General features: G+C 45.1%; 1 protein-coding gene across 1 annotated transcript in view; it reads right to left on the bottom strand.

Moving 5' to 3' along the window:
* Positions 1–14,301, bottom strand: part of HSF4 (heat shock transcription factor 4) — a 21,631-nt gene that overhangs the window by 3,465 nt on the left and 3,865 nt on the right. Inside the window, exons 3-8 of the mRNA XM_015406101.1 lie at positions 11,042–11,169; positions 9,264–9,388; positions 6,416–6,491; positions 4,620–4,684; positions 2,493–2,592; positions 756–786 (exon numbers count right to left, since the gene is read on the bottom strand). Coding sequence (XP_015261587.1) covers positions 756–786; positions 2,493–2,592; positions 4,620–4,684; positions 6,416–6,491; positions 9,264–9,388; positions 11,042–11,169 — 525 coding nt within the window. The remainder of the gene's footprint in view (positions 1–755; positions 787–2,492; positions 2,593–4,619; positions 4,685–6,415; positions 6,492–9,263; positions 9,389–11,041; positions 11,170–14,301) is intronic.

Here is a 14,301-nt window from a genome sequence, read left to right as displayed (position 1 = left end):
CCTTTCCTTCTCTCCCTCCTTCCTGCCATCTCATTCTTTCCTTTCCTCTTTCTTTCTTTCTTTCTTTCTTTCTTTCTTTCTTTCTTTTCTTTTCTTTTCTTTTCTTTTCTTTTCTTTTCTTTTCTTTTCTTCCTTCTTTTTCTTCGTTCTCTTTCTTTCACCTCAGATCTGTGCGTTCCCCACCCCACATAGCTAGCAATCTGAAACAGTCCAGTGGCACCTTTAAGGCCAAGATTTATTCAGTACAAGCTCTCCCTCCTCTGTGAGGACAGATTTGTGTGGGACACCCCCCCATAGCTAGCAATCCAAAACAGTCCAGTGGCACCTTTAAGGCCAAGATTTATTCAGTACAAGCTCTCCCTCCTCTGTGAGGACAGATTTGTGTGGGCCCCCCCCTCAGCTAGCAATCCAAAACAGTCCAGTGGCAACTTTGAGACCAAATTTTATTCAAGTACAAGCTCTCCCTCCTCTGTGAGGACAGATTTGTGTGGGACACCCCCCCATAGCTAGCAATCCAAAACAGTCCAGTGGCACCTTCAAGACCAAGGAAAAAAGGAGAAATTACGGCTGAGGGCTGACATGATCGAGGTTTATAAGATTATGCATGGGATAGAGCAGGTTGAGAAAGAAGTCCTTTTCTCCATTTCTCACAATACAAGAACTCGTGGGCACTCCATGAAATTGCTGAGCAGTCAGGTTAGAACAGAAAAAAGGAAATATTTCTTCACCCAAAGAGTGAAGAAATTCACTGCCACAGGAAGTGGCAGCAGCTACAAGCATGGATGGCTTCAAGAGGGAATTAGATAAGCATATGGAGCAGAGGTCCGTCAGTGGCTATTAGCCACAAGGTATAGATACTCTCAGGCTGGGGCAAGTGATGCTCTGTATTCTTGGTGCTTACGGGGGCAATGGTGGGAGGGCTTCTAGTGTTCTGGCCCCACTAGTAGACCTCTCCCTCCTCTGCGAGGACAGATCTGCACGTCCCCCCCCAATAGCTAGCAATCCAAAACAGTCCAGTGGAGCCTGAGCGGTGGGTGTTGCCTTCTGACACATTTCCGGTGATGTCAGGGGGTGTGGCATATGCAAATAAGTTATGCTAATAAGTTATACCAATGAGCTCCTGCACCTCTTTTTCTACAAAATGACCCCTGCCCCAAGGTATTTGGATGTGGTTTTCAGCTGCACTTTTTCCTCCCAGTTGAGAAAATGTGGAGCAAATGCTAGATGCAGAATTGCCCACAGTGTCTACGTAGGTGTAAAGTTGTGATACCAAATGTGGCTCCAATTTATGAGTTCTTAGCATCCATTTGCTTCTTTCTCAAATTATCTGCTCCCTCAACCAAAGAGCCAATCCTGGCTTTCCTCTACCTTATTGGAGCACATTTGCGTCTGCAGGAAGCACATCTCTAATGCTTGGTTTGCAACTTCCCAGCATTTTGTGATTGGCTGTCCCCAATTGTAGCCATTTTGTGATTGGTTCTAGCCTCCATACCAGCCATTTTGTGGCAGACCCATTAAACGTTCTCAGTATTTAAAAAACTGGCCACAGGCTCGTCTTTGGCCCAATCTGCATCTAGCAGTTGCTCCGCTGTTTTACCAAACCCACACTGGAACAGTAAAATATGCGGCTCAAAACCACATTCAAATACCCCGGGCCAATGCCATACTGACTGCAGACTCACCCCTGAATGGCTATAAAATGGTCATAAATCTATGCAGACAGCTACCATAAAACTGAGAGATCAAACGAAGTGAAAGCAGCATGCAGTCTGGACACTGCCATAAAATCCAACAATCAAAGTGAAAGTGGCATGCAATGTAGAGGGGAATTTCTGTTCCAGAATGGGTTTGGTAAAACAGTGGAACAAATGCTAGATGCGGATTGGGCCAATATTGGGGACTAGTGCTGTAAAAAATCTCACACATTCTTTCTCTTGAGACTTGATCCAACACAGGATTGTGCCGGGGACTCTTTTGAAAGGCATGGGTGCATCCTTAATAGGTGCACTTTAGTCGGAAAATCTACCAGAACGGGATTCCAGAGCTTTTGTAAGTCATGACCGCGGACCCTACCTGCTTCCATAGAGGAGGAGGGCTTTACCTTAAGTAACTTGCTTTCACAGCATGTGGAAGATCCTTACTTGTTACTTCTAAATTATCAACCAAACTGCATGTCTGGCCACTGGTTACTTTCCAAGATGTTGTCAAAGCACACCAAAAGAGTACACAGAACCAAATTCACAGGTTACCCCTTAAAACATGCCTCAGCCCTACAGCATCTGGTGACACACATGTGCATAAACAGACACAGAAGCTCTAAATGCACAACTGTCAGGGTTCTGATGTATGAAAGATAGAAAGGCAGGCTTGAATATGCTTGCTGATCAATGCCCAGGAAGGAAGACTGCTTGACAATCAATATTTCTCCATTCTTGCACTATACAACTCACACATGATTTTAGTCAAAGATTGTGAGCATAATTTCAGCTTACCGACTGAATGAAATAGGACTCATGGAGCGGGTCCATTGATAAATGCCTTCTGAACTTTGACACCTGAGAAGCAGAGTTTCCATCATCCAACATAAGAGGTCTGTAGAGAAAAACATATTATCATCACATCCTTTTCATTAGTCCATTAAGATTCTGTTTTCCCCTCTCATGTGATTCACAAGAATATTAAAAACATGCTGAATGTTTCTGTGAATGAATGTTGACTTCTTCTGGTTGCCAATTGACCAGAAACACCCAGGACAAGGGAGACTTGGTAAAGGGCCAGTTAGAAGAAGAGATTGGATTCATACCCCACCGTTCACTACCCAAAGGAGTCTCAGAGCGGTTTACAATCTCCTTTCCCTTCCCCGCCTCACAACAGACACCCTGTGAGGTAGGAGGGGCTGAGAGAGCTCTTTCAAGGACTGCTCTCGAGAGTTCTGATAGAGCCATGACTGACCCAAGGTCACACCAGCAGCTGCATGTGGAGTTGTGGGGAATCAAACCCGGTTCTCCCAGATTAGAGTCCACGCTCCTAACCAGTACACTGAACTGCTCTGACCGGGATGACACTGGCTCGCCTGATCCTGTCAGATCCCAGAAGCTAAGCAGGGTTAGCCATCAAAGAAGACCATCAAGGAAGTCCATGGCTGCTATGCAAAGGCAAGCAATGGCAGATCATGTCCATTTGTCTCTTGTCTTGAAAACCCCATGAGGGAGGGGTGGCCATAAGTTGGTTGTGACTAGACAGCACTTTACACACACACTGTTAAGAATTCTTAAACACTTGCCAGTTTGGCTCCTGTCCTTTTGGCCAGGAAGGGGAGGGGCTTAAAAGCAAGCATCATTCTGATAAGGTTGAAGTGCCGCGTTGGACTCAACATGGGTTTTTTTGCTGAGTCTGCAGGAAACACAAATGCTGTACGAAAAACAACTTTGTGTAATCCAACTATTGTTGCAGATTGCAGGAGAATCCAGATGGCACTTTGCCATGCAGAGTTTCCCATTCGCCCCACATGCTATAGGCCTTTTTTTTCTTTTTAAGAGGGCAGAAGGGACAAGAGGTCACCACGGAGTGTGATAAGCAAAAATCTTCATACCAGCCTTCAGAGAATGCAGGAAATATAAACACTGATTAGAAGAAGGGGAACAGAAAGTTTTCTTTAAAGTGAGAGACATTTCCTGGACAGCCACTTCCTGTGTCTTACAGTGACTCCCAAACTGGAGTGAAAGTTCGCTTTCTCATTCGCAGAAAAAAACACGAGTTCGCTTTCTCATTCGCAGAAATAAAACTCGAGTCCAGTGGCACCTTTAAGACCAACAAAGTTTTATTCAAGGTATGAGCTCTCGTGTGCACGCACACTTCTTCAGATACAGTGAAACGGAAGTTACCAGTCCATACAGGTAGGTAGAGGGGGAGCAGCAAATTAGCATACAACATCATGAAGGTGTTTAACAGGTGCAAGGACCATCCCTATATCCCGGTAGGATAAGTCTAAGGACCAGATGCTAGTGGATGGTTATTTCCACCACAACTGGCCTAGCCTACAGGCATCAGGCTGGCCAGCAAACTATGGTCCTAGATGAACCTTTGGTGTGACAAACCAAGGCTGTCCTTTCTGCATAGATATGGCAGGCCAGAAGCTCTGCTGAAGCTTCTACAGTCCCTTTTCCTCTGCCTTTTTGCAGTTCCCAGATGACGATTCTTAGTACCCTGAGTACCATTCTACAGTCACAGAATGCTCCCTTCATGGCCACTTGATGGTCCCCTTCCAGGTCCCACATGGCCTCCCAATAATAATAGTGGGAAATCTCTCTGTGGATTTAACAAGCAAAGGTTGCCTACCCTCCCTTCCCTTTTCTCTTCAGATGTCCTCCTTTCACTTCCCTGTATATTACCAAAACAAGGGTCACATCAAGCTGACAGGGTGGTTCTCTATGGGCTACTGAATAGACCGGGTCAGCAGCTCTGACTCATCAGTTTGTCCTCATTCACTGACTATCTCCATGGCGCCCAGGTCCGGTGACCCACCACGCCACTCGGAGCTGAGCTCACGTGTTCGGAAACGAAGGGCCAGCCCCAAACTAGTCCCTTGCCTGCGCATGCATCGCACGGAGGGCACTTACAGTTTTCTCTTTATTCCAGTGTTGCTGGGGTTTGATTGGAGCTGGCCAAACAGAAACTGAATCAGCTGTTGGGGGAAATCAAGGTCAGGAGTTTGTCAGTCAGCAATGATTCAGCACTCCAGCCCTTCATGGCTGTCCCCATTGTCACTAATGCTCATTGAAGATCTCTGTTTTGCCCTAAGTGGCAAGGAATGGGATCAGGAATTTAAAATATGGATTCTTGCGGGGGTCACGCTACATCATACAAAGCCCTTGTGTTTGTTGAGGGACAACACAGTGGCTTGGTATCAAACTGCCATGAGAGTTTTATGCGTCCCAGACAAAAGCCAGCTCTTTTCTGTTTGCAGCAATGGCCCATGGGAAAAAGTGGTTTCAATCTGTATCCCCCCCCCTTCACCATGGTATCTTCAAACTGTCCCATGGAGATGCTGTAGAGTCCATTGCAAAATTCACATTACTTACATAGCTACAGGAGAAAGCTTGAGAATACAAGGATGGTGCGGGGGTGGAGAAGGCCCAACCTTATCCTCCATGCGCTTCTGGGAGGCACAAAACTCCCATCATGCATCTGATGCACAGTCCTTGCCTCAACTCCCAACAAACACAAGAACTGGCCCCCAGATATGCTGTGATTATCCTTCCTTTAAGATGGAGATGCCATGGACTGAATCTAGGACACCTGCATGGGACTCGCATATGGTCTCCCATTGAGATGCAACCCTAAACACTCCTTCTGCAGGCTCTCCAATATCTGTCATTTGTATTTATTTTCTTTTTGACTCAGGACAGACACATTTGGAGCCACGTAATTCTGACGAAAACACAAGGTCACTATGTATAGGACATGGAACTCTTGCCTTTGATCCTAGGCATACTTGGATTCTAGAATCAGGCTCTAAGTTAAAGAATTCTAAGATGTATTGACTGGCAATTCTATGCTTAACAATCATGGCATGCTTCCCCACCCTGAGGACCTCAAAGAAACTGCAGATATGTGGAGGTGCCAAATCTCTAGGCAAGTTACATATGGCACTTCACGTGAACATAAAGCAGACACCAACTGAGAAGTTTTGCCCAGACAAAATTCTAGGAATCGATTCAGAATTAAAGGCAATCTCTTGTTCCCACATCAACAGCACTCAGACATTCAAATAAATTTGTATCGGAGAGCCTCCAGGTCTATTTCCCATATAAAAAGGCTCTTTATTTAATGGACCTCAATGGCATGTTACTATTTCTTCTATGTTTTATTTTAAGCATTCTTTTTTATTTTGCAAATACAGCCTCTGGAGTTTCTTTATCATGGGGACAGAAGGAAACTTTAACTCTTTCCACCCTTGCCATTTGCTCACTGGAAAAAGCCACCCCGTGTTGTTTTTACCTCCATTTGGTGAAAAAGTAAGAGTCACTGTAAGTTTTCCCCAACAGCTATAATAGCTGCTCATAGGGTAGCTTTTTCTGGTGATAAAATGCTGGGTATTGAAAGGATTAATGTTTCCCTTTCCTGCCCTGCTCTTCTCCTACTTTCTGACGCAATTCTGGCAGCTAAATTAGCAAAAGGAGAAGAAGTGCTGAAAATGAACCCTGTGTTGGTTAGCCCATAAGCCCAGCACTGCATTTCTCAGAGTTTCCTAGGAAAGACCTGCCTGGGAAACCCTTTTTGTCGCTGGTGCGGAAACCACACTGAAATAAACCTCACAATAACGCAAACTCTATCACACACAACAAACAGTTAAAGCCAGCAAGTGCCCACCACGTTGTGGCTTCAAGTGGCCTGGTGTGATGTTCACATTTACCTTATTGATGACTTTCTGGTGCTGCGAATGGTTCTGCCTGAGACACACCACTTCCCTCCACAAAACTTCATTCTGCCTGAAAGGAATACGGAAGCCCACAATGAGTTGTGCAACACCACAAAGCATCGATTTGTGCGTACTTGCGATACAAGTTTCAAAAATCACAGGAGTTGGTAATCTGGTTTGAGGCTTCATCTCCCCTGCTGGGAGCCCAGGTGCCACCTCAGAGCTTCTCAGAGCTTTCTCCTCTTGGTGCGCTCTCTCAGACCCTAACTAGCAATGCTCCCTCTAAGCTGTGGAGTCTTGTGAGCAAAAATTCTGCTTTGCGAGCTACTGGCATTAGAGCTGTGAGCGAGCAATTTGGCTACTGCATAAATTAGATTGCTCTGGAGCCATCCTTCCTGACCTAAGGCAATAATGTGTGAGCTGGAGGCTAAAAAACTGTGAGATAGCTCACACTAACTCACCTTAGAGGGAACATTGCTACTAGACATTTATAAATTATAGCGTTTGCCCTGGGGACTTGCAGCTATACTGCATTGTTTCACTTCCAAGCCAAAGGTAATTCAAAAGCATACAGATTCCCTTGGATTCCCTCCCCCCCATACTTTTGCTGCTCCTCGAAGGTCACTCCCCCCGCCCACATTGAGATCGTTCTGCCCACTCTGCACCTTCCGCCATCCTCCCCCCTTCATCGGTGTACAAGCTCCATTGATTACTTTCCCCCTCATTGTTTTAAATTTTAAAAAAATTTTGACAGGCAGCCTGAGCCTAGCAATATAAGACTATCGCTACTCTCGGGTTGCTGAATTAAAAAACAATTAAATGGGGGGAAGTTTTTAAAGAACTGTGCGAATTCTAGTTCTCTGCTGGTATTGACTTGAAAGGGGGATCAGAGAGAGGCAAATGGCAGCGTCCCCAGTGCAAAAATAAAAAGGTTTTCAGTGCTGCATGCAAACAAAATAAAGGGGTGGGGATTATCAGCATAGAATGAAATTGACATGAGTGGTAAAGAGAGAGAGAGAGAGACTGGGATGGGAAGCCTAAAGCTTTTAATTTAGTGAACAAAGTTGGGGGGGAGGAACTATTTTGGCAGTCTCCAGAAGCCTAACATTACAATGGCGGTTGAGCCACATGGACCTTCTGCAAACCGCCGAATTTAAAAATCGCTTGGGATTGACCCTTGTGGAGGAAAGAGGGCACTCAGCACAGGAGAGGCTTTTAAAAAACTGCCAACATCATGACCAGTGTGAAGAATCAAATGAGAGAATCACAGAGATAAAACAACACAAATTTGCAAGGAAGGGCAGGAAATCAGCGTTACTATGTAGCTGCGCCAGGGCATCGGCAAAAATACCCCCTCATTTTTTTTCAATTGAGTGGCACAAGACTAAAAAAGCTCTCCAGAGCTTCTGCCAGAGGACCCTTACCCCATACAAATTGCAGCCCTGAGCAAAGCATGGTGGAGTTGCAGCCGATTTTGTACAGGTGCGCGTGCACACATGCACACATGTTGCCAACAGACAAAGCTTGCAGTGTCAGTGTCAGTGGGTTCTGTCATGCATTCTGTACACTCAACATGTTACCCCATGTTATGAGATCATGTGGCTCCCATTTTTCACAGAGGCCAATAACACAGCACAAAAGCCCCTGGTACTTGGCAATACAGAAAACAGCACTTGGCAGTTGCTTGGCAGTTTCAAAAAGAGTCTTGAAAAAAGCTCTCCAGAGCTTCTGCCAGAGGACCCTTACCCCATACAAATTGCAGCCCTGAGCAAAGCATGGTGGAGTTGCAGCCGATTTTGTACAGGTGCACGTGCACACATGCGCACATGTTGCCAACAGACAAAGATTGCAATGTCAGTGTCAGTGGGTTCTGCCATGCATTCTGTACACTCAACATGTTACCCCATGTTATGAGATCATGTGGCTCCCATTTTTCACAGAGGCCAATAACACAGCACAAAAGCCCCTGGTACTTGGCAATACGGAAAACAGCGCTTGGCAGCTGCTTGGTAGTTTCAAAAAGAGTCTTGTCAGTTTCAATATTGGTTTTCCCCCTTTGCCGTGTTCCTTTCTGTTCTCTTCCATCCAACCAACTAACACTAAAATACATGTGCAAAACTTGAACCATGAGGATTTAAATGGAAAGCGCTTGCTGGACGCTACTGCGCAGCTGTGATAGGGCAATTGTGTAAATTAAAAAAAAACACACACACACATCATCAGTGACATTCCTACCCTGTTTTAGAAAAGTGTGTGTTTTTAAATTGTAGCAGCAGAATAAATACACCAGAGGAAAATGAATGGTGCGTAAGGAGGGCAAAGAATCCTAAGTTAAGCTTAAAGGCTCACTGCTCGGAAAATCTGAAGTAAGACATGCATGCGTAATGGGCCAGAGTCAGACCCTTGGTCTATCAAGGCCATTATCAAATCTTTCTCTGACTGGCAGCAGTTCTCCATGGTCTAGGGTGCCAACCGCCAGGGAGGGCCTGAAGTTGTCCAGGAATTACTACTGGTCTCTAGCCTAGAACGATCAGTTCCACTGGAGCAAATGGCAGCTCTATGGCATCATATCCTTGCTAAGCCCTCCCCTCCCCTCCCCGGCTCCACCACCAAATCCCCAGGAATTTCCCAGCCATGAGTTGGCAGCCCCACCAGGGCTTCCGACGGAGGCCTTTCGCATCACCTTCCACCCAGTCCTTTTAACTGAAGATGCTGGGGATTGAACCGGGGACCTTCAGCATGCAAAGCGGACACTCTACAACTGAGCCACAGGCTCACCCCATTGCTTCCCAATATATTTGCCATAAACAGACAGAAAATACTCCACTAAGGATTCACTTACTGCTTCATGTCCTGCACTTGACACTCCATCGTCTCCTGCTGACTCCTGAGGATCTGGATCTCATATAGTAGCCTGCTCAGGTCTTCCTGGCGCATCTTGGTTTCTTCACTTTTCACAACTGATACCTGGAGAAATCACATAAGCTAAAATGAAAGAAGGCCTGCACCAGGCAGAGGAGGTGTGGCCCAACAATTCAGCAAAATTTAGCTGCAGCCAGTTGAGGCCTTGTCACCTGTTTACATTTTTTAGGAGTACCCTTCCATTTCTGGAAGTATCCTCCTAAAAGCGGAATGTATAAAAAGTGTTTGAAAAATCATGCATTACTTGTCAGAAAGCAGATATGGCTGAAGCAACCCAGGGTGTGAAATGAGTTTGGGCATGACTGGTATGACTGGGAAGGCACATGATCCAGTGGTCTGGTTGACGCCCAGAGGGGAGACCTATTCTGAGTTCCACTGGAAGTACAGTGGGCCACAAATGTAATAAACAAATTAAACTAAGCTTAGTGACTTTCAAATTTCTTACCGAAATCAATGGGACATGCTTCTGAGTAAACCTGCAGGCATCTTCCAAGAAAGAAGCACTGGTGTGCCAATTTATTCATTTGTTTTTTTGTTTATTCAATTTATACTCCACCCTCCCCACCAAGGCAGACTGAGGGCGGCTTACATAAAATTAAAAACCGTTAAAACAATAAGTTTCTAAAACCGAACATAAAGTGCTAGTGTGCCAAGTTATAAACTGATGGCGGGACATAATAACAAATCGTCTTAATCATAGATCCTAATGGGGTGCAATTAGCATTGATGTAAAACTATCTCGGTCCCTTCACACCAGTGATGCACAGGCTGCGATGGCAATGCCGGGGCACAGGGGTCCAGCAGTACGGCTCCTTAATCAAATCCCTGGTGGAAGAGCTCCATCTTGCAGTCGCGGCGGAACTGTAAAAGGCTCCTGTGATCTGAAAAGTCCCATCAACTGAGGAGGCTGCCTGATGCATCTCTGCATGATTCGTTGCTCTGGCTTTGTCTCTTTCCAATTGGCGTCTCTCAAGGGTGTGCAGTTCTGCATAATCTCTGCTACGTAATTAGCAGCCCTCAGAGAAAAGGCACCTTAAATTGTGACTTTTCTTGACTGCTTCCCGTTTTAATTCAGATAAGAATTGTGCTTCGTCTAGCTGAAAGTCTGGGGAGGATGAGAGTTTAAGGTTTGGGACTCAGCAGCCTTTGCGAGTCACAAGACTGCTGTGGTTGCTTTGCAAAGACTGCCATTGCTTTAGGATAAGCACTAACTGTCTCTTGGCGTACTTATTCTCTATATGCTTACCACATACAGTTGTAAATTAAGAGGTAACTTTAATCAATTCTCCTGTAAGATTCTCCTGATAGCCAGCGTGGTGTAGTAGTTAAGTGCTCATCTGTGTTCAGGGAGGCTCGTGTTCAAATCCCCACTCTGCCACAGAAGCTTGCTGGGTGACCTTGGGCCAGTCACCCACTCTTATCCTAACCTACCTCAGAGGGTTTTTGTGAGGATAATATGGAGGAGAGGAGAATGACTGAAGTCACTTTGGTCCCCATTTGGGGAGGAAGATGGGCTACAGATGAAGTAAATAAAATAAATAAATAAGTAAATACCTCTTTGCAAGGGAATTGAACACACAGAGCCGTTCCCGAGCACTTCTGAATTTTGATTCAGAGAAGTGTGGAGCACGACACCAAAATCATCAGCTGGCTTTGTGAAATGCGCCAGAAACATGCATCAGCTCCTCGCATTCCTACCTTCCTTTTGATGTGTTCTAAAAGATGTTCGTGGCCTTGAAGGAAATAGAGATGCTGGAACTCGGTGTCATCTCGTTCAGGCTTCACAAGGCCTCCTTGCTCGATATTAACCACTTTCCTAAAGCCATCTAAATGGACAAACAGAACAGTGCTTAGAAGACTGGCAACCAGTTCACACATTACCTTTTTCTTTCAACTTAAGGCATACATGTTACACTCCAATCAGGGGGAAAGGCAGGGTGTGTAGAAAATGTTGGTTTTTATTTCTAAAAGAACACGCCAAACATTAACTAAAACACTTTCAGAACCAAAATCACTTCCGCACCGAAGTCTGCTAATGGCCATCTCTAACTACCATTTCTGTTTTCCTCAGAACACCACATGGTTCCATCTTAAGGGGGCAGTAGCATACAAACAATCAAACATAAAACCTACACCAGTTATTAGTCCCTGTCACACCTTCTTCCATATAACTAGGCTTGCCAGCTCTGGGTTGAGAAATACCTGAAGAATTTAGGGGTGGATCCTGAGGAGGACAGGGTTTGTGTAGGGGAAGGATTTCAATGGAGTATAATGCCATAGAGTCCACCTCCCAAAGCAGCCATTTTCTCCAGATCTGTTGCCTGGAGATCAGTTGTAATAGCAGGATATCTCCAGATACCACCTGTAGGTTGGCAACCCTACATATAAACCCAGGCAATTGTTACGTTATTGTGTGGAAGGCACATGCTGGGTGCCCCGGCTGTCAGCAAGAAGATGATGGTGATCCAGAAAAGGACCTTCTCAGTGGTAGGGTCAACATAAAACTTGCACCAACTATTACTCCCTTTCACATACACCTAAGAATGCAAAGGGCAGGTGCATAAGTAAACCAAGGCCAGCTCAAAGACAGCCAAGCACAGTCATTTTCCTCTGCCCCGAGATGGGTGGTGGGTGGGTCCACGGTCTTAAATGTTTCCACTATGCTCAGCTTCTAAATAGGTCAGAGGCAGTGCTAGAGAATTCTCATTTGGTACATCCCGGTCCTTCCAGGTTTAGTTTGTTAAACAATCCTCCTTTCTTGCTGAGACTCATGGCGAGTTACAAAACCGTAAACAATGCAATAGAAATGGTATAAGATTATTCCTCCTGTTCTTTTTCTTAGCTCTGTAAACCAGTAGGCATGATAGTTATTCTCCTTGACTTGTGCTCTGGCAATGAAGTTCTCCTGTTTTAGGGAGCAGTCTGCATTTCAGACTCCCCCTCGTGTGCCGTAATTGCTTGCTCGTGATCACACGTGCGCACAGGGGAAGGGCTTAAGTAATTGGTAAAGAGGCAGCCTTTACTACTGTTTTCCAAGTCACTGGTAATGTGGGAGGCTGGATTTAACTTGGGGTGGTCATAAACTCACCCTGGATCTATGTGTGTTTTGCATTTACATGTGTGTAATGTGTTTGTGTGCATGTAAAAGTGCTCCTCTTCTTCAGGCCAACCACCCAAGTCACATCCAGCCTCCCAATGAAAAAAGTCAGACGGTAGGCGATGTGAAAGACTTCTGTTTCAGACTTTGGAGAGCTGCGGCCAGTCTGAGTAGAAGATACTGACCTTGACGGACCAATGGTCTGATTCAGTATAAGGCAGGTTCACATGTCAATGTGAGAAGAGATCCTTGCCTGTAGACCTCCAGAATCCTGGACCAAGGTGCGGCTAACACTGTTACCAACACAGGTACCATGCAAGTATTCTCATCAAGATGATCTGATTGGCTGCAACTGTGTGTTAAGTGTTCACATGGTGGCAAATTTGGGTTTGCTTCTGCACAAACTTAGGTTTGTGGAATGGCTTTGGAAAGATCAAAGAATCAAGCATGGATTGAATTCCCTCTTCTGTTATTTCAAGCTGATAAAAACTGCTGTCGAATCCACAAGGACTTCCCTGTTGGACTAGTCCAACAATTCATCTAGCTGATATTAGCCAGTCTCAGCCAGTTCATACAACCCACTGTGCTACAAACAAAGCAAGACTTCACTGACTCCTATCAGATACGAATGCAGAGATTACACATTCAGTCACTGAGTTTTGTGCATTAGTTCTTAGATTCTGGGAATCGCATTTTAAAAGTTCTTAAATTTAGATTTCTATTTTTGTATTTTTGTATACTATGACTGGGGTTTTTTCTCTTCCTCACATATTTCACTTACTCTGTATGTTGGTCTTAAGACCGTAATAATAATAAACTAAACTAAACCCACTGTGCCAGAGTAAGCAGCGATTTTGGGGGGTTACATTCCTGGAATAGCGTATTCAATTATCCTAATTTTGGTAACCGATCTTAGGGTAGCAATCTTAGGGTAACATTTCCCAACCTGTGGGATACGATTCAAAAGTGGGTTGCAAAGGCTGTGAAAATGAGTCCTAAGGCTTTTACAGTCTTATTGATTTGTGCATGCCCGTTTTGTTTTGTTTTGAAGTGGGTCATCATGCTAAGTAAATTTGGATGTGTGGGTCACCACATCAAAAAGACTGGGAACCACTGTCTTAGGGGATAAAACCACACAAGGGCGTGGTAGTAAGATAAAGTCTAGGTCTGAAACTAATTTGCACACAAAAAACTAACCGTTTGCAGTTTGATATTCTCCAACTATTTCCCAAACATTTCCTGAATATTGTATCTGTATTTGGCGCATGGCCTGACTTGGATAGCCCAGACTAGCCCAGTCTTGTCAGATCCTGGAAGCTAAGCAGGGTCGGCCCTGGTTAGTACTTGGATGGGAGACCACCGAGGAAGTCCAGGGTTGCTACGCAGAGGCAGGCACTGGCAAAGCACCTCTGCTCATCTCATGCTTTGAAAAACTGACCAGGTTGCCTGAGTTGGCTGTGATTTGATGGCAGATTACACATACAAACCTGACACACAATAACTATCTGAATTCGGTATGTGTTATCTGATGGTTGATATCTGATAACTGCTATGCAGTGGTAGTAGTAACCCCTGACATGCTCTGGAACGGAAGAGCCAGTGAGGTGTAGTGGTTAAGGTGTTGGTTTAAGCCTGGGAAGAGTCGGGTTTCACACACACACACCCTCAGCCACAAAATTCTCTGGGTGACCTTTGGCCAATCATTCTCTCCTAACCTAACTTAATTGCCCAATTTTCTGGTGAGAATAAGATGGAGAACAGAAATATGAATGCCACCTTAGCTCCTTGGAGGAAGGTCAGGATAAAACTGTGATAGATCGAATGGAATAACTGTTTCCAACCTTTCTAACTTCGGGGGGGG

The sequence above is a fragment of the Gekko japonicus genome, unplaced genomic scaffold (genome assembly GCF_001447785.1).
Source record: "Gekko japonicus isolate JY-2015 unplaced genomic scaffold, Gekko_japonicus_V1.1 scaffold757, whole genome shotgun sequence".
In the NCBI taxonomy this organism is placed as follows: Eukaryota; Metazoa; Chordata; class Lepidosauria; order Squamata; family Gekkonidae; genus Gekko; species Gekko japonicus.
This window is presented reverse-complemented; position numbering and strand designations above follow the sequence as displayed.